Raw genomic sequence first — 18713 nt, forward strand, 5'->3', positions numbered from 1 at the left:
CTGCTTCAACACGTACCCGTGTTCTTACTAGAGCCCCGGAGTCCCCGTGTCCTTCCTGTGACGCGTGCGATGGACTCCACAGCCTTCAAAAGGGGCCCCGCTGTTAGGTTTGGGGGAGGCAGGGCTGACGTGTAGTTAGGAGCCACGTTATTTAAGGCGACCGATCCGACTTCTGGCCGAAGTCCTTCCCTGGCTCCGGTTTGTCCTGACCGGCTGCATTTCCCATGTCCACCCCCCCTCTGAACCCCGCATTGGTGATGGACCCCTAGGGATCTCCGTTCCATCAGACTCAGGGGCTAACCGCGAAAGGGCAGGGCCACTGGAGCCAAAGGAAGGCTTTCTTGTTGAGGAAGTGCCCGGAAAAGGCCTGTGAACGCTGACGGGGAAGCCTTGCCAGGGAACCGTATTCTAACACCCATATTCGCTTCTTCTAGGAAATGATCTAATCGTGTTCCTGGCAGACCAGAACGCACCCTATTTTAAACCCAAAGTAAAGGTTTCCTTGAAGTAAGTCCCCATGTATTTGTTTCTTTTCTTTTTTTAAAATATATTTTACTGATTTTTTGCAGAGAGGGAGGGAGAGGGATAGAAACATCGATGAGAGAGAAACATCCATCAGCTGCCTCCTGCACACCCCCTACTGGGGATGTGCCCACAACCCAGGTACATGCCCTTGACCGGAATCGAACCTGGGACCCTTGAGTCCGCAGGCCGACGCTCTATCCACTGAGCCACACCGGTCAGGGCCACTTGTATTTGTTTCTGTGAAACGGGCGTCGGTGTCATAAGGGACAGGCAGTAGTTGGTGGGGTTGTCTTTGCATTCAATGGCACCCAACGGTGACGTCGCCACGGAACCACTAGTTACGAGGTCTGAGTCGGAAGTCATTTGTTTGGAAAAGTAGTGACTGCAGCAAAGGTTACGAATGGTCCACTTGGAAGAGAAATAAAAGCTGGTGGGTCCAGGTCTGTTCCCGCAGTCACCTGTCCTCACCTTGCTACCTAATCTGCTTTCCCGCGTGTGCTGGGAGGGCCTGCCCCTCATTCTGAGGGTCCTGAAAGCAGCTCACTCACAGGGTTAGGAGGTCAGCTGTGTTTGGGCGGGGGAGGGGGGAGGGGGGGAGGGAGGCCTTTGCACTGGAGAAAAGATCAGTGACCTCTGTTCTCATTTTCTCTTTCTTTTTTTTTTTAATGTATTTTTATTGACTTCAGAGAGGAAAGGAGCGGGGGAGAGAGAGAGAGAGAAACATCCATGATTGGAGAGAATCGTGGACCGGCTGCCTCCTGCACGCCCCACGCAGGCGATCGAGCCCGCAGCCCGGGCCTGTGCCCTGGCCGGGAATCGAACCCGTGGCCTCCTGGTTCTTGCCTCGATGCTCAGCCGCTGAGCCAGGCCAGCTGGGCGTGGTCCTGTTTCTGAAAACCGCTCTGCATGCACCCTGAATTCTTTGTAGACCAGAGGGGCCTGCGCACACGAGGGATGAGAAGATATGAGAAGAGAAGGAAATGAGCCGGTTCCGTGGAGTTGTGACTTTTGCATTGGGAACGTGGGGTGTGGTGCGACCATAGAGGTGTGTTTTTCTCTCGGGACCCGGCCGGGTATCTCACGCGCCTGTTTCTCGCAGGAACCACAGCGCACTGATCACAGGTGTGGCGCCGGGCGATTACGACGGAGACTCGCAGATGGACGTCCTGCTGACGTATCTCCCCAAAAATCATGTCGACGGTGGATTAGGCGCTGTCATCTTCTGGGGGAAAAATCAAACCTTAGGTGAATTTGTCTTAGGACTTTTTACTACTTACCATTGGGTAGGAAAGGGTATTCTTATGAAGCAAGAATTTTGTTCTGAAGTCAGATTTTTTTTTTAAAAAATTGCAGTTCTTTAGTGTAATTGTTTGTAAAAAAAAAAAAAAAGTCCATTTTCTGATTTTTCATTCTCAACCTAGACCTGTTCTGAGGTCAGTTCCAGAAAACAAAATTCAGTCTGGGTAGCTTCAGGAAGAGAGATTTATTAGAGGGTTTTGATGGCTGAAGAGCACGCTGTAGGTTGAACTTTCTGGAACAATCCCCAAAGCCTTCAAGAAAGCGACCGTTTGCACAGCACCGGCCAGGACGCCACTGTGCCCGCCCACTGTGATTCTCCCCCGCAAACGGGGTGCCCTGCGCCTGCCTCCTGAGACTCAGAGTTCAGTGATCAGACCCGAGGAGACGTGCAGGCCCGCCGCGTCCCCGCACGCCTTCCTTCCAGAACTCCCAGCGCACCCAGGTGCGCGGCCGGCTGAGCCGTGCTGCCCAGGGAAGCGCTTCGAGGGCGGAGCAGGGTTGAGAGTCAGACCACGTCCCCGCCCAGCCCCTCCAGTCTCTCCTGAGAGCCAGTTCATCGTAGCGAAGCAGGCAGCTTAGCTCCGGGAGGGGCTCCGTGGTGTGTTCCGTCACATGGGGATGAGGACAGGACCCTCCTGCTTCAGATGCCGGCCTGAAGGAGGAGGCCCGGGTGCTGGGTCACGGGAAGCCCAAGTGGAAGTTAGGGTCAGGCCGGTCGTCGCTGTGGCGCGAACTCGCCCGGTGGTTTGTCTTTACAAACCGGCTGTCGGTTTGAGTTCTGTTTAGCCCAGCCGTGGGCAAACTTCCGCCCGTGGGCCGGATTCGGCCCGTTCGGCTGTTCTATCCGGCCCGCGGAGCCGAAAGAGCGGAGGGTTCTCTTGCTCTCCCCTCCGCTCCTTTACTTTGAATTTATATTAGTTCACACAAACACTCCATCCATGCTTTTGTTCCGGCCCTCCGGTCCAGTTTAAGAACCCATGGTGGCCCTCGAGTCAGAAAGTTTGCCCACCCCTGGGTTAGAGTGTCTCCATAATGGAAAGAGCTGGGATTCGTTAGAGGTGAATCTGGAAATAACTGGAAGCCTGTCTTTTCCTAAGGCTAGGTAGAAGAGGTACTACAGAGTGCCTGTACGGTCTGCATTTGCTCTCTTTTCAGATCCGAACCACGTGACCATGCTCAACAGGACTCTTCAAGATGAACCTTTGATTATGGAGTGAGTATGCGTTTGCTTCCCTTTGAGTCATTTCAAACTGACAAACACAACCTACAATTTTTCACATAGAAAACTACTTTACTGCCCGGCCAGTGTGGCTCAGCAGCTGAGCATCGACCTATGAACCAGGGGGTCACGGTTCGATTCCCTGTCAGGGAACATGCCTGGGTTGTGGGCTTGACCCCCAATAGGGGGCGTGTAGGAGGCAGCCAATCCATGATTCTCTCTCATCGATGTTTCTCTCTCTCCCTCTCCTTCTTCTCTGAAATCCATCAATATCTATATTTTTTTAAAAACTACTTTGCTAAGTAGTATTGACACTAAATTCGTTCTCCCTTTAAAGCCGATAGGGGCCTGGGCTCGGTGATAGGATATTTATTGGCTGTGATGAAGGAAAGAGGAAAACGAAATTCAGTATTTTTGAAAGAAAAGGACATTAGCATTTTCTTTCTGTTTCAGTCGTTTTGATTGTGTCTGTTACGGATCCAGGGTGATTCCAGCCATGTCATTAACCAGAGAATTCAGAGATCTGCTTTTGGGTACAACTGTTACTACGTCATGGACGGATATCCAGGGTACGGGGTTTCCTCCAGTGACTTGCACGGGTTTTTATATTTAGGAGAAACCTGTGTCCTTTTTCAAAGCGCTTCCTTAGTGTTATCACTTATTTCCTCAATATAGACTCACACAGGGATAAAATTAATACAGGTTTCAGGGTTTTCGGTAATGCGGTAGAGATCATCGGGGGACAAGCAGCATATGGCCACTCTGTCCTTTCATCGTTATTAAAGTCACAGTCGGTATCAGTAGGTCAGTGGCCATCGGAGCTCTGTGAACCCATGGACTCATCTCCTTACGGCACTCAGCTCGATGCCTTCCATTGGACTTTGATACCAGCCAGTTATTTCTCCCTAAGTCCACCCGACCGAACAGGTCGGATCACGTTCTGCCGTAAGCGGCGTCTCCGTCTCCCTCGGGGATGGGCGAGATGAGGCAGAGGTGGCAGGCGGCCCCAGGGGTTCGAGCACAGGCTTAGTCCTCACCCTCCACCCCGCGTGGGTCGTGGTGGGCTCCGCTCTGGGCCGTCACCCAGAAGCCCCGGCTGTCGGGGCCTGGCCCTCTGTGCGGCTGGACCCTGAATCACGTGTTCTCCTCGTGGCCACGGCCGGAGGGCCGAGCGTCTGGTTCCCACAGCTAAACCCTTTGCCTGGAGGTGACCCTGTCCCTCCTGCTGACGCCTCCTGGACTACAGCAGACGCTGGGAGCATCGCGATGTCTCCCCCCCCCTCCCGGGTCTCTTCCCCCTAAAGCCCCGGCGGAGAATTGGGTAACATCGCTGCCTCGTGTTTTCTTTCCAGCTTCAATGGTGATTTAATTCCTGATGTGTTCGGCGTCACGCAGGAAGCCGGCCAGCCACAGATCCTGTTAGGAGGGTGAGTAAACGACATGATCATTGCCATGGAATCCAGTGTCGGTGTTAGCCCTGCGGGGACTGTGTCCGTGAGCCGATTGCATGAGCCACTGGGGGACCCCGGCTCGCTGGAAGCCCTTGGTCCTTGGTCGGAAAGACGTGGAAAGGGCGTCTGGGCTGGGTCTGCAGTGCGCTCTGTGGAGAGCAGCGTCTCCCCGCCCTCCAGGCACTGGCGAGCAGGCCCCGCGGGGCGTGTAGATGCTGTGTCATTGGATGTTCTGGAAGGAGCCTTTCCCAGGCTCAGTGATGCACTTCCCTCCTCCTCCTCCTTTTATTTGCTCGGTGAGCAGGCAGCGGCCTGTCAGAGTAAACATTCCCTCCCTCGGCCCTGGGCCTCTTCCGTGTACCCTTTCTCCTTGACCAATGGGGTTCGAGGACTCCTCCCAGCCTGGCAGCTGTTCTCGGGAGAAACCCTCTGGAGCCTCGCAATTCAAAGATCTTTTTTCTTTTTAACATATTTTTATTGATTTCAGAGAGGAAGGGAGAGGGACAGAGGGATAGAAACATCCATGAGGAGAGAGAATCATGGATCAGCTGCCTCCTGCACACCCCACAGTGGGGATCGAGCCCGGCACCCGGGCAGGTGCCCTGACCGGGAATCAAACCATGACCTCCTGGTTCATAGGTCGATGCTTAACCACTGAGCCACGCACGAGGGGCCAATTCTAAGATCTTCATCACAGTTCCTCTAGGCTTAAAATAGAGTTGTCCTAAAGCAGAATTCACAACCAGGCGTTTTTCACTGGCCTGTTCAACTTGGCTAATCTCTTTTGTATCTGATAACAAAACCGCCAAGGGGGATTTTGCGGATAAAGGCCTGAGTTTTCCTTCTGGAGCACAGAGTACAGTATCTACCCTCGCCTTCCAGCACACACACACACTTCCCTGACCCCTCCGCCTGCCCCGGGGCTTGGGAACCAATGGCGGCTCCCTGTGTGCTGAGGAGAAGCCGTGTATTTTTATGGTTAGGTTTGGAGATGTGATTCACAGGCACGCAGATGAGTCAGTTGTTAAAACTCAAGGTATGATGAAGAAAAGCTCTCACACTTCCTGCCGCTCTTTCTAAGGCTTGCAGTGAAGACCGTGGGTGTCTTGCTGCTATGCATAGTGACCTTTGAAAGACTCACTGTGGATCCTGAACCAGAAACCTGTTTCCCCCCCAAACTTTGAAAAGCGCCTGGGAGAGCCCGGTTTACAGGCCAGTGGGGGAGGTCCTGCTTTGTCCTCGTGGCCAGGGGCTGCGTGTGCGTGGGGGGCGGGGGGGCTGCGGGGGCTGCACGGGCCACTCCTGCCACAGCGAGGCCTGCGCGTTTGCCTGGGGCTGGGGCTGGGGCTGGGGCTGGGGCCGGGGCTGCGCAGGAACCCGTCTGGTATCTTCGTGGCCTTTCTCCTGGGTCTACAGGAAACCTGCCTACAATACCATGTGACCGTCACATAGCTTATTCCCTTGTGAATTCTATATTAGCTTTTGCTTCTCTGATGATTCTTGAAAAACTATAGCCTTTAAAACTGGTTCTGGCCCTGGCTGGTTCATCTGAATGGTGAGCGCAGGGTTCGGTCCCTGTCGAGGGCACGCACTTGATGGCAGGTTTGATCCCCGGCCCTAGTCGGAGTATGGGGAGGAAGCAACCAATCGAGGTTTCTCTCTCTCTCTCTCCCCCTCCTACCTCCCTCCACTCTCTGTAGAAATTAGTGGGAGGGGGGAGACGAGGGGGGTACCTTCAGGTGACAATTAAAAAAATGTAATAATTGTCCATCCCTCCTGCTGGTTTCATTATTTTCGTATTGCCTGCCTTTGGTAATCTGCCTGCACTCTATCTATAGTCTGTCCTTGGCTCGGTTGAGCTGCATATAACATTCCTTGAGCTGCGTATTCACACATTTCTGTGAACTGGAGAAATGGGGTCAGACTCCTTCGGACAGAATAACTCCGTTTGGAGGCTGGTGAGGCGGTGAGGCCTGGCTCTGCGGATTGGAGTGTACGCAGACGTTTTCCCCGCGCTGAGCCCGCAGCTGCGTCCGCAGCTCTGCAGTTCTCTTTGCTTTTATTATGGGAAACTTGAAACGTATGCGCAGGGGGAGAGAACAGAGCCATGAATTTGTGTATGACGCAGCTGTCATCCAGCTGTCGTCACCAACTCCTCACCAGTCCTATCTCATTCGCTTCTAGCTCCCTCCCCAGGCATGTTTAATCTGTACGCGTTTCGGTATATACGTCTAAAAAGTAAGGATTTTAAAAAGTATATAATTACAGTATTCAGACCTAGCAAAATAAGAATAACTTCTTAGTATTATATTCCCAGGGAGGTGTTAATAGGACATCTGAACAGGATTTCTTAGCACATAGCCTGTGAGGGCCAGGAGCGGGTGTAGACTGCTGATCCTGTCTCGCTCCAGCGATGCCATGGGACGCATGAGCCAGTCCACGTGAAAGCCCCACTCGGCTCTTGCATGTACGCGTTCCCAGTACAGTTTTGCCTTTGGTTTAGTACGTGATCGAGCTGTATGATGTGTGTCCTTACCAGTTGTACATGCAGTTAAAATAACCTCAGAGGCTTTTTTAACCAACTGGATACATGAACAAAAGCACTGAGATACCAGTTTTAATTTACATAGCAACTGGCAGACCTGCATTTCTTCGGAGACATAGGATCGAGTGATCGCTAAAAAGACTTCAGACGTAGAAACTTTCCCATCGTGATGAAGTTCTGTGAGGGCATGGGATGGAGGCACAACTTCAAGGATAGGGGGACGGTTACAGTTAAAGAGGAGCGCGCCATGTTTGTGTGCGGATGGCCGTCCCCATGGCAACTCAGCATGGTACTTCTATTCCACTGGATGCATTTTTAAGAGTAATCGTTTTATTTTAAAACCTCAGCAATTCTAATAGATCTGAAGATTTCCTGTTTTGTAGCTATCTAGGCCAGTGGTCGGCAAACTCTTTAGTCAACAGAGCCAAATAGCAACAGGACAACGATTGAAATTTCTTTGGAGAGCCAAATTTTTTAAACTTAAACTTCTTCTAACGCCACTTCTTCAAAATAGACTCGCCCAGGCCGTGGTATTTTGTGGAAGAGCCACACTCAAGGGGCCAAAGAGCCGCATGTGGCTCGCGAGCTGCAGTTTGCCGACCACGGATCTAGGCTGATGAAAATATTTAGGTTACATTTCTTCGAAATGAATTTAAATCTGTGTTCAAGGGCACACAGATTTTCAAAATTCTTTTAGAGCCCTTCTGAGCAGAAATGTGTGAGGGCTGGTGGGCTCCAGAACGAGGCCGCTATGGCCGGTGTGGCTTAGTGGGTAGAGCATCAGCCCCTGGACTGAAGAGTCACGGGTTCGATTCGGGTCAAGGGCACGTACCTCGGTTGCAAGCTCAAACCCCAGCCCTGTTCAGGGCACGTGTGGGAGGCAACCAATTGATGTGTCTCTCTCACATCAATGTTCCTCTCCCTCTCTCCACCCTCCCTCCCAGCTCTCTCTAAAAATCAATGACAGCTATCCTCAGGTGAGGATATTAAAAAAAAAAAAAGAAGAACGAGGCAGCTTGGAGAACCATGCTCGACCCACCTTCATGGCACACCCACCTCCTGGGCTGTGCCTGCGCTGGGCTCCCTTGAATAATGCTCTTCGGCACAGGCTGGTCGGGGGAAGTGGGTGGCCTTGCAGTCACTTCAACGAGCAGTTACCATAGGCAACTAGAAGCCACCGTTGACATTAATTACATTTAAATTGATTCTTTGGTAAATGCTATTCTTGGAGAGTGAGGGCGATGATGCCCACAAATCAGAACACCTTGACATGATTATGCTTCCCGTGGGGGGAAAAGCTAATAACTGGAATTTTCTACAGAGGTCAAGGAATGTCAACGAATTTTAGACTCGACCTCGCTCAGAACTGCCCACTTTCTCATCGCTGCTGTTTCTTCCTTTGTAATCAGAACAGTTTGTACTTGCGACCTTGGCCTTCAAATGGAGTTGAGCACGGATGAGGTTATAGCTTATGTGAGCACGGTTGCTTGAACACTACGGTGTCTGCTCTTAGGAAAAACTATGCGTGCAAAGAGCCACATTGAAGGCAGAAGGAAAAATGAATTCTATTTCGAACTATAAAATCTTAACCCGTTTGATTCTGATAACCAGCTGTCTGTGTATCCCACTCTCCGCCGTCTGAAAGTGCGGCACCCCTTCGGTCCACATCAGCGTGGTGCGTGGGCACTGCATACATGTGAGGGTCAGGTGACCGCCTGTAAGAGGTGTCCATGGGAAACAGCAGAGGACGGGCAGCACCTACCAGCGTTCATACCGTGACGAACTGCAGCATTCCTTTGAAATGTCCAGGGAGCAAGATCACAGCTCATGCAGAGGTCCGCAGGGCCCAGGGGGAAGCGAAGGGACGGAGCCTCCTGGGCCGGCGGGCGGGACGGCCGCTGCCTACGGGCGCTCGTCAGGGGTTGTCAGACCTGCTGATGTTTCCAGAGAAGCTGGAAATCCAGGTTTTTAGGTGAAATCTGACGTTTTACTTAATTTCTAGCAATGAATTCAAAGGTTCTAAACAACGTGTGACTCAAATAAAACATCTTTCTACTGGATATGGCCCATCCCTTCTTTCTTTCTCTTGCTTTATCACTGTTCTCGATTCCTCGTTTGAAATGCACATTTTTGTCAAATAGTTCCTAGGACAAATATCACCAGTTATTTGAAGTTTTTCAAAATTCCAGTTGTGGCTTACTTTAAAGCAAACCTGTAGAAAATTCTCTAGGCAATGAGATCAATAACGGTGCTGATAGTAATTAATCACAGACCCGTGATTAACCTCATTAAGCCCAGCTTCATAAAAGCCTCTTTTTAACTCAGTTTGGCCTATAATTACAAATTCGTTGCCAACACCAGGAAGCGCTTCTGAAATGACTTTGGGTTAAACTTGTCAGAGGGTCTCTAGCCTGAATCTGATTATGTTTGTTGGTAATTAAAAATACCTGAATGCTTCGAGTTCCAAGGACCAATGAATGCATGGCCCTATCTTAAAAAGAAGTGAACCAGCCAGGATTCAATTGAACTTAATTGAAATTATGTTAAGCATTTCTAACCGCGTGCAGTCTGAAAGAACACGGCTTGAATGCTTGGCACGGAATTACCACAAATGCTAAATACAGTGTCTCAGCTCATAAAGTGCATCACCACCTTATACCATGGGGTGCTGGTTAAAACCGGCTGTCCGGGCGGTGCTGGTTTTGTTTCGCCCGCCATGCTGAGCTTACAGCCGAGGCCGATGTGTGCTTAACCGAGTGCACACGGAGGTCCTCGGGAAGAAGTTACTCTGGGCAGGAATTCACTCCCGATGAACGCCTGTTCCTTTTCCCACGCTCCAAACTGCCAAGAACAGATTACAATTGTTTCTCTCCACTTTCCAAACGCATCGAAACTGAACTCACAGGCCGTTGGATACTGTGTGGACAATGAAGTTGGACTTAATGAGCCTTGAATTGCTCTTCGGAGATGACGTGTCTATACTTCTATAAGGGGCTGGAACATCATGGGGGGGGGCAAATTCTAACTAGAAGTAGAGAGTGGGAGGTGCTGCTGAAGCCTCCAACTCGGGGCGCCAGCATCTGGGCAGGGTCCTGGTTAGGCGCGGCAGGCACGAAGAGCTAGGGGTCAGGGTGCCTGGAGGGGCTTACCCCGCAAAGGGAAGGTTCCCCCCGTGACTGCGGCACAAACCACAGCGCTGCTCGCGGAGAGCAGTGTTACGGGAAGAGGTCGGAGAGGAACAAAGGCCTTCGCAGGAGGCTGGTTTGCGTGGGGCCTTGCGGGACGGGAATGCCTGCCGATGAGGAACTGGGGGGGGGGGGGTGCTTTCACATAAGCTTGCTCACCCTTCAGTTCTGCGGGTAGAGGCCTCCGTGTGGCAATGCGGGGTCCCGTGGGAGTCTGTGTCTGAGTTTTGAGGGCCTGCCCACCTGCTGTCCACAGGCGCTGCGCCACCCGGGGCTCCTGGCTTTTGACGATAGCCATCCCGTGGCTTGAAGTGGTTGCTCACTGGTTTGCTGTGCTCCTCAGTGGCGGTGATGCTCAGCATCTGTCGTTGTGCTGGGCAGCCATTTGTATATCTTCTTAGGAGACATGGCTAGGCCAGGCCATTTTTAAAGTCAGTTGTTTGTCTTTCTGCTGCTGAGCTGTGCAAGTGGTTTATGTAGTCTGGGTACCAGGCCTTATCAGAGATGAGATGTCTTATGATGTACAAAAGTTTTTAATTCTGATTAACCCAGTTCATCTATTTTTTCTTTTATTGCTTGTTATGTTGGTGTCATACCTAAGAATCCATTTCCAAATCTAAGGTCATGAAGATGTATCACTGTTTTTTTTTAGGAGTTTTTTAGTTTTAGCTCTTGGATCCATTTTGAGTTAATTTTTGTTATATGGTTTGAGGTAGAGTCTTAAGTTCATTCTTCTGCATGGCTCAAACTTTAAAATTAATATTCATAAAAGATAACCATTACTACAGTCTAGGACAGTGGTTGGCAAACCGCGGCTCGCGAGCCACATGCGGCTCTTTGGCCACTTGAGTGTGGCTCTTCCACAAAATACCACGGCCTGGGCGAGTCTATTTTGAAGAAGTGGCGTTAGAAGAAGTTTAAGTTTAAAAAATTTGGCTCTCAAAAGAAATTTCAACCATTGTACTGTTGCTATTTGGCTCTGTTGACTAATGAGTTTGCCAACCACTGGTCTAGGAAAAAAAACATAACATTTAATCATTTTTTCTTGTATTTAGAAAAGATCTATAAATATAAGAGCTAAAACTATAAAACTCTCAGAGGGAAGCATAGCAGTAAAACTTCATGACCTTGGATTTGGAAATGATTCCTATACATGACGCCAAAAGGACAAACAAACAAAAAAATAGACATTGGCAAGTCATGCATTGGTGAAGATCTAGTGTTCAGTCTGTGTAAAGAACTCTCACCGCTCACACACAGAGCAGCAGATAACCCAATCTTCAAACAGGCAACGGATTTGCGTAGGCATTTCCCCAGAGAAGATAACAAATGGCAGTGAGCACCGGGTAGTTCTAATAAAACAAGCGGACAGTAATAAGTGTTGACAAAGAAATGGAGCTATTGGAACCCTCCTACACTGCGAGTGAGAATGTCAGATGGGGAAGCTTCGGGCATGTGAAACAGCTCAATAAAAAGAAATAAAACGTTGACGCATCTGCATGCACCGATGGTTGGTTTGTTTTAAAACAATGCCCCTTGGATGTTTGCCTTAAGAAAATCTTTGTGCTGCTGTTTTTCTAGGAATTTATCATGGCACCCTGCACTGACCGCTAAAAGTAAGATGCGGACTCCACACTCGCACGCGTTCATTGACCTGACGGGAGATTTCACAGCAGGTGAGCGGTCCGTCCATGTAAACTACCTCTCTGGAACGGCCAGAGCATTGAGGGGCCTTGTTGCCTGTGTTCTCAGCAAGCACTGTCTTTCTAATTGCGCGTTGAGCTGTTTAATGACGTAGGAAGGCCGGTGATACTGGAACGTGGGAGAAGCGCAGGCTGTGATAAATGGGCATTGTTGTTCGGGGGCCGCGTCGAAATGTAACGTCCCCACAAGGAGCACCTCAGGGTCACGTGCAAAGCTTAGGGACTGTGGCTGTGGGGACTTTATCTAAGCAGATGGGGAGAATAATGGAGACTTTTTTTTTAAAGAATTCTGTCCATTTTTCTAAAAAATACAAATTAAACCATTTCAACCCTTCAGACCTCATAAGGCTATCTTACAAATCCCTTCCAAATGCATTCGGTTTGCACCGACTCACATTCTGTTGTAAATAATAGCTGATCGCTATCGGCGAAGATGAAGAGGCCTGGGTGCTACCGCCGGTGCATTTCCGGTGTTATCCCTCGGCTCTCCGCCAAGGACGCGGCTCCCGGGGGACAGCGGGCGGGGAGCTGCTGCCTGTGAGCGGCCTGCGCCTTCTCGGACCCTCACACGTGTTTATTCCCGAGCTCGTCGGGTGTGGCAGCATCGCCCTGGCCTCGCTCATAACGGTTGGCACCTGGGATCCGCATCTGGTCATCACCTTCCTCCCTTGCTCCCCAGAGAGCCCGCCAAGCATTGCGTCTGATCGGCGCTGTTCTTTCGGACATTGAGAGCACGGGCCCTAACAGCAGGCGTACACGAGGCCGGTGAGACCCACGGCACAGCCCGCCCGCCTCACATCAGGGTGCACGAGGCTGCTGCTGGCTCCCCGGCCGGATGCAAACGTGGGTACCCCGGGAGCTGAAACACTGCCCTTGCTGAGGCCGCGCCTCGCTGCAGCGGCAGGTGCACTAAGTGCGCGAGGCGGCGGGAGCCCTGCAGGGCTGCTGGCCGGTGGGGCGCGGACCTTGTCTGATGGAAACGGCTGTCTTCTGAGATGTGTCCCTTAAAGCGTTTCTTCTTAAAGAAGGAAAGTAAACTGTGGGCCTCTGTGAAAATCACTTAAAGGTATGGCTCGCTGACACTTGCCCTCGTTTTCACTGAATCTGTTATCTATTAATAGGGGTGCCAGTTAGCGCCTGCACCCCGGGAGCACCTCGTGCACGCTGAGCAGCTGTCAGGAGCCTCCATCCCTGACCTGGGGCAGAGGGGACACTTAGCAGAGCTGATGCGCCAGCCCTTCCTTCCCGTCCTGGGTCTCGCCCGCAGGACTGCACGTGGTGTGCAGGGCGCCCCCTCTCTGAGGCGCTCGCTGACCCGGGGTCTGGTGGGCAGGCTGTCCCGGGCGTGGGCAGGGCTCTCGGGGGACCCGGGGCTGCATCGGGCACACGGGAAGGAGCAGCGGCAGCTTCGCGATTAGCATTCTGAGCGGAGGCCCACCCACCGGGGAGTGAAGTCTCCGCCTCGGGAAGGAGCTGAGTTATTTGGGGGCGTGATTGCCTCGGTGACCTTGCTTGGTGTCTAATTTATTTCCAGGGGCAGGAGCAGAGGAGGCAGCCCGAATCAAGTTAATATTTTCTTCTTAGAAACAGACTGCCTCGGCTATACTCGGGCTTTTACACATGACCGGCATTAGAGTCCCAGCGGACGGAAGTGAGCCGCGAACGCAGAGCCGCCGGCACACGCACCGACAGCGGCGGCAGTTCACATTCCCGCCCTCGGGGTGCGGGGGGTGGGAGAGGTCAGGGCCACGTCCGAGCTTCCTGCCTGTCCCCACGCTGGGGAGTAGCTTCCCAGGAAGGATTTAGATGCGGTATTAACTCGGCCTTTTCCTCTGCCGGGTTCTGCTTCCCTCCGCACGTAAATAGACGCAGGGATGCGGCGAGGAGGCGTGACGGGCTGCCTGTCTCTGTCTGCAGTAGCTGGGCGTGCGGGCAGCGGGGCAGCCAGGCTGCATTCAGGCCGCCACGGTGTGCTGCTGTGACAGGTCCCGCCCGGGCCTGGCTGTGGCTGCGGAGGCGCCAGGAGCATTGGAGAGAGCCACGCTTCCGAGTGCTCGGACCCTGGACACAGTTGGCGAAGCTCCCGTCACACTCACACCACCCGCCTCAAAGGAGTCGTGTGACTTCTGTGCTCGGGGCCCTCCCGCGGGGTCCCCGCGTCCTCTAGCTGGGCTGCCATCCGGAGCCTGCGCGCGTGGCGACCGGCCTCGCTCTGGCTCTCAGCGCCGGGGCCCACTGGAACCCCGCCTGCGAGGGGCTGACCTCGGCCTTCCCCACGGGGCTCCGGGCTCCTCGCTGCCTGCCTGGGCCTCTGCTGTCCCTTTGCCTCCGTCTCTCAGCGTGCCTCGGGGACATCCCAAGCCGGTGCCTTTCTGGCGTGGGGAACCCCCATGCTTTAATCCCCCTCCCCCCCCCCTCCACTCTGTCCACGCCTGCAGCCTCTGGCAGGTGCACTGAACCTCTGGGCCGACGCCCACTCAGACACGGACGCTGGGCACCCAGCGCCTGCAGGGGGAACGCGTTGCAATCAAGCGCTGGGAGCGTCCGTGCGCAGCCTCACGGCCTCAGCCAGGCCTCCCCTCCCGCCTCCTGGGCCTGGGCTTGGTCTTCCTCCTGTCACCGTTTGAAGTTGGAGTCTCCCTCTCATCCTGATGGCTGTGGGTGCTCTGTCTCCCTCCCTCCCTCCCTCCTCCCGTCCTGCCTACCCTCTCTCCTCCCCTCCCCCCAACCTGCTCCTGGCTCCTCAGAGAAGGAAGCAGCACTGCCTGCTGTTAGCAGTGGCTTTTGAGCGAAGTGAGTCTGTCATTTTATTTTTTTTTTTAATATATTTTATTGATGTTTTCACAGAGAGGAAGGGAAAGGGATAGAGAGTTAGAAGCATCCATGAGAGAGAAACATCGATCAGCTGCCTCCTGCACACCTCCTACTGGGGATGTGCCCGCAACCAAGGTACATGCCCTTGACCGGAATCGAACCTGGGACCCTTCAGTCCGCAGGCTGACGCTCTATCCACTGAGCCAAACCGGTTTCGGCTAGTCTGTCATTTTAAATAACTCACTTTGCATGTCTCCTGCCTGCCTGGGAAGCATTTCCTCGGCCCGCCAGCAGCCACCCTGCCCTTTCTGTTTCTTGGCAAAGTGTTTGCTCCAAGTAGCTCCAGAGGCGAACGCGGACCTCCCGTCCCCTCCCCCCCAAATGTGCTTAAGAAACGGGAAGGACACTCGGTGTTTCTGCCACTGTCACGTGCACCGAAGGGAGGACACGGTGGGTGTGCATGTGTCCTCAGACGCCTAGCGCGTTGGACGGACCTGGCCCCGAGGCCGTGCGACATGTGGAAGCAGGTGTGTCCAGGCTCTGACCGCGCACGCCTGCTGCGGGGACGGATGTGCTTCCAGCCTGACCCGGGCCGTGGCCCCTGACCACGGACTCGCAGGAACGCGGCTTTCTGCCTCAGTGGGAGGGAGTGTTTGAAACTCAGCGTTCTGACAGCGTTTTGCAATGAATGTTCTTGTTAATAGAACTCTAGAAGAGAGACTTTACTTTTAAGCAGCCTTTGGTTTCCTTAAAGGCGGAGCCCTTACTGACGGTAATCATAAAAATAGGATGTTTCACTTCTATGACGTGGGGTTTCCCATGTCCTAACAAACCCCAAGCGGTGGTTGTTCATGCCTGTCCCTCTTTCTCACGGACTGGCGGCGCTGAGCGGACCTGTGGCCTGTGGCTGGTTTCTAAAGGTTTGGGCTGCCGAAACCGGTTTGGCTTAGTGGATGGAGCGTCGGCCTGCGGACTGAAGGGTCCCAGGTTCGATTCCGGTCAAGGGCATGTACCTTGGTTGTGGGCACATCCTCTGTGGGAGGTGTGCAGGAGGCAGCTGATCGATGTTTCTCTCTCATGGATGTTTCTAGCTCTCTATCCCTCTCCCTTCCTCTCTGTAAAATACCAATAAAATATATTTAAAAAAAATAAATAAATAAAGGTTTGGGCTGTCACGTAGACTTGTTGAAGCCCTTTGCCTGGGCGCTCCCCTGAGCCAGAAAGCGTGCCCCGCTCTGTCTGCTCACGGTCCGGCTGGCTGGGGGAGCCGGGCAACTCCATGGGACGTCAGGAGACTGTGATAAGCTTACCGAGCGTCCGGGGGCTCCTCCGTCTGTCCCATTCTTCCCTGTTCTGGTTTCCACTTGCTGCAGTGTCTTAGGCCCTGACCTAACCTCCGTGAGGGCCTGAGTTTTGGAGGAGGTGCTCGGGTTCGCCTGGAAGGCCCTCGGCGTTCAGAAGAAAGGCCAGCCCTCTCCTCGTGGCAGGACCAGCCTCCGCGTGGCCTGTAAATAGGGCTGTGCTCTCCGGGCGCCATCTGCTCGCCCAGGGCGGGGGCACAGGGCGGGGCGGACTAGGGGCGGATCAGTCACCGTCAGGCCTGCTGCCGTCATGACACCGTCTGCTCTGCGTGTCGTTGAGCTTGTGGAGCTGGCGTGCGTTCACGGCGCTCCGGGCCGCGGCTCGGGAAGGAGGTGCGCTGCGTGCACGGGCCCTTCACTCGCACGGGGAGCACGGATCGGCGTCAGCAGAGACAATCTCACACGTGGAGTTCAGGCCCCACTTCCCCCAGTTCCGGGACCCTGAGGACCGTGCCTCGGAATTGCTCTTGGCTCCGGTCTGTGTAGTTTGGATGGGTCTGGGAGCAAATGATTTAAATGCCAAGTGTACCTAGTGTGTATATGACACTCGTAAGATGAGCTTTACCTAACGATTGTTTTTTAGTGAATTACAGGCCGAATTACAAGTCTTATTTTAATAACTTGCTTCAACTTGGAGTTTCTGAATGATCTGATTATTTGGCTTTAATGTATGCCACATCTGAGGAGGTTCATGCACGCTATTGGCCACATCAGCATTTCACTGATGTCAGTGTCATAGCCCCTAAACGACGCACTCACCACCGCGCTCTGTCAGCGCAGACGTCCCCGCGGGAAGCCCACTCCCAGGCAGGGTGCTCTGTCCCTCGGCCCTCGGACGGTCACGATCCGCAGAGCCCGTCCCGTGGCCTGGCTCCCGCCTCAGCCTCCAGGGGCAGCAAGTCCCTAGAGCCAGGGGCCCCTCATCCGTGTTTCTCGGAACCTGGGGTACATGGGGTGCGTAAGGGACGCTGAGCGAGGGTGGAGAAGGCACAAGAGAAAGGGCGAAGGCCTTTAGCCCAGCCGCACCCTCGCGTGGCGAGGACACGGCGCCCAGAGCGCCTGCTTCGCTGCGCCTTTCCCCGGGGACGGCATTCAGCACCGTTCAGTGTTTGATCCCTGCCCTGCTCTGGACTCGGCAGAAAGAGCCCCTTCCGGGGTGTCCCGGGTGGCCTGGAGGGACCTCAGAGGGGCGGCCCATCAGGCCGCTGTCAGGGCGGCAGGGAGCCCCTCTCGTGCCCTGAGGGGAAGCAGACCGGCTGGAGGGAGGACAGCGCGCAAAGCAAGAGCTCCGGGCCGGTGGCGGCCTGCCTGCTGGTGAGGTGGCTCCTGAGCTACAGCGCGTTGCCGTGGAACGACTCCGCTCCTGCCTCGCCCTTCGAGCGGGAGGGCCGCGAGCTCTGCCACCTGCGCTGTGCCTGCAGCTCGCTGACGGGCCGGCCGTCATCAGAGAGCCGCGCCGCTGCTCCGAGGCCCGGCCTGTGTCCGCTCCCCTGAGCGAGCCCCTGAGTACAGTGCTCCCAGCGCACTGCTTTCGGTGCAGGGAGCAGCGCAGCTTTCTTCTCACCCAGCCCCTGCCCCGGAGCCCATCACGTGGTAAACATTAAGAATTCTGTTGCCCTTGCCGAAACCGGTTTGGCTCAGTGGATAGATCGTCGGCCTGCGGACTGAAGGGTCCCGGGTTCGATTCCGGTCAAGGGCATGTACCTTGGTTGCGGGCACATCCCCAGTGGGAGGTGTGCAGGAGGCAGCTGATCGATGTTTCTCTCCCATCGATGTTTCTAGTTCTCTATCCCTCTCCCTTCCTCTCTGTGAAAAATCAATAAAATATATTAAAAAAAAAAAAAAAAGAATTCTGTTGCCCGAGCTGTGTGGCTCCGTGGTTGAATGTCAACCCAGGAACCAGGAGGTCACGGTTCAATTCCCGGTCAGGGCACAGGCCCGGGTTGCGGGCTCCATCCCCAGTAGGGGACGTGCAGGAGGCAGCCGATCCATGATTCTCTCTCATCACTGATGTTTCTCTCTCTCTCTCCCTCTCCCGTCCTCTCTGAAATCAATAAAAGATTTTTCTTTAAAAAAAAAAAAAGAAGAAGATTAATTCTGGGAGCGCTGTTATAGTCGGTGCCATGGAAGGGGAGGGGGGCAGGGGCTCTGACTCAGTGTCAATGACAGCCTCCTCGGCCCGGGACCAGCGCCGCTGCTCGCAGAGCCGAGCCCACTTGCCGAGCTGTGACGGCCCAGCCCGATGCCTCCGCGCTGACCAGGACTGGACGCAGACGGGACGCGGCCTTTGAGAAACGTTCTTTCCAGCCACGCTGTTCCCGGAAGGACGGGCGACTGGGGGGCTGGCTGTCCGTGCATTTCCCGCAGCTGAGGGAGTCCCTCCATTTCTAAGGGAGCGGGGGGGGGGGGGGGTGTCACAGCTCCCGCTCCAGCTACACTGAGTGCGTGCCCTCTCGTTTCTCTGTCTTTTTTTTTTTTAATTTCAGAGAGGAAGGGAGAGGGAGAGGGAGATAGAAACATCAATGAGGAGAGAGAATCATGGATTGGCTGCCTCCTGTACGATACCCCACTGGGATGGAGCCCACAACCCGGGCATGTGCCCTGACTGGGA

General features: G+C 53.9%; 1 protein-coding gene across 2 annotated transcripts in view; it reads left to right on the top strand.

The window, feature by feature from the left end:
* Positions 1-18713, top strand: part of ITFG1 (integrin alpha FG-GAP repeat containing 1) — a 58605-nt gene that overhangs the window by 1404 nt on the left and 38488 nt on the right. For both annotated transcript variants that reach the window (XM_080644929.1, XM_080644930.1), the window contains exons 2-6: positions 435-507; positions 1625-1770; positions 2980-3037; positions 4396-4470; positions 11806-11900. In XM_080644929.1, coding sequence (XP_080501055.1) covers positions 435-507; positions 1625-1770; positions 2980-3037; positions 4396-4470; positions 11806-11900 — 447 coding nt within the window. The remainder of the gene's footprint in view (positions 1-434; positions 508-1624; positions 1771-2979; positions 3038-4395; positions 4471-11805; positions 11901-18713) is intronic.

Source organism: Plecotus auritus (genome assembly GCF_963455305.1).
Source record: "Plecotus auritus genome assembly, chromosome: 10".
Taxonomy (NCBI): Eukaryota; Metazoa; Chordata; class Mammalia; order Chiroptera; family Vespertilionidae; genus Plecotus; species Plecotus auritus.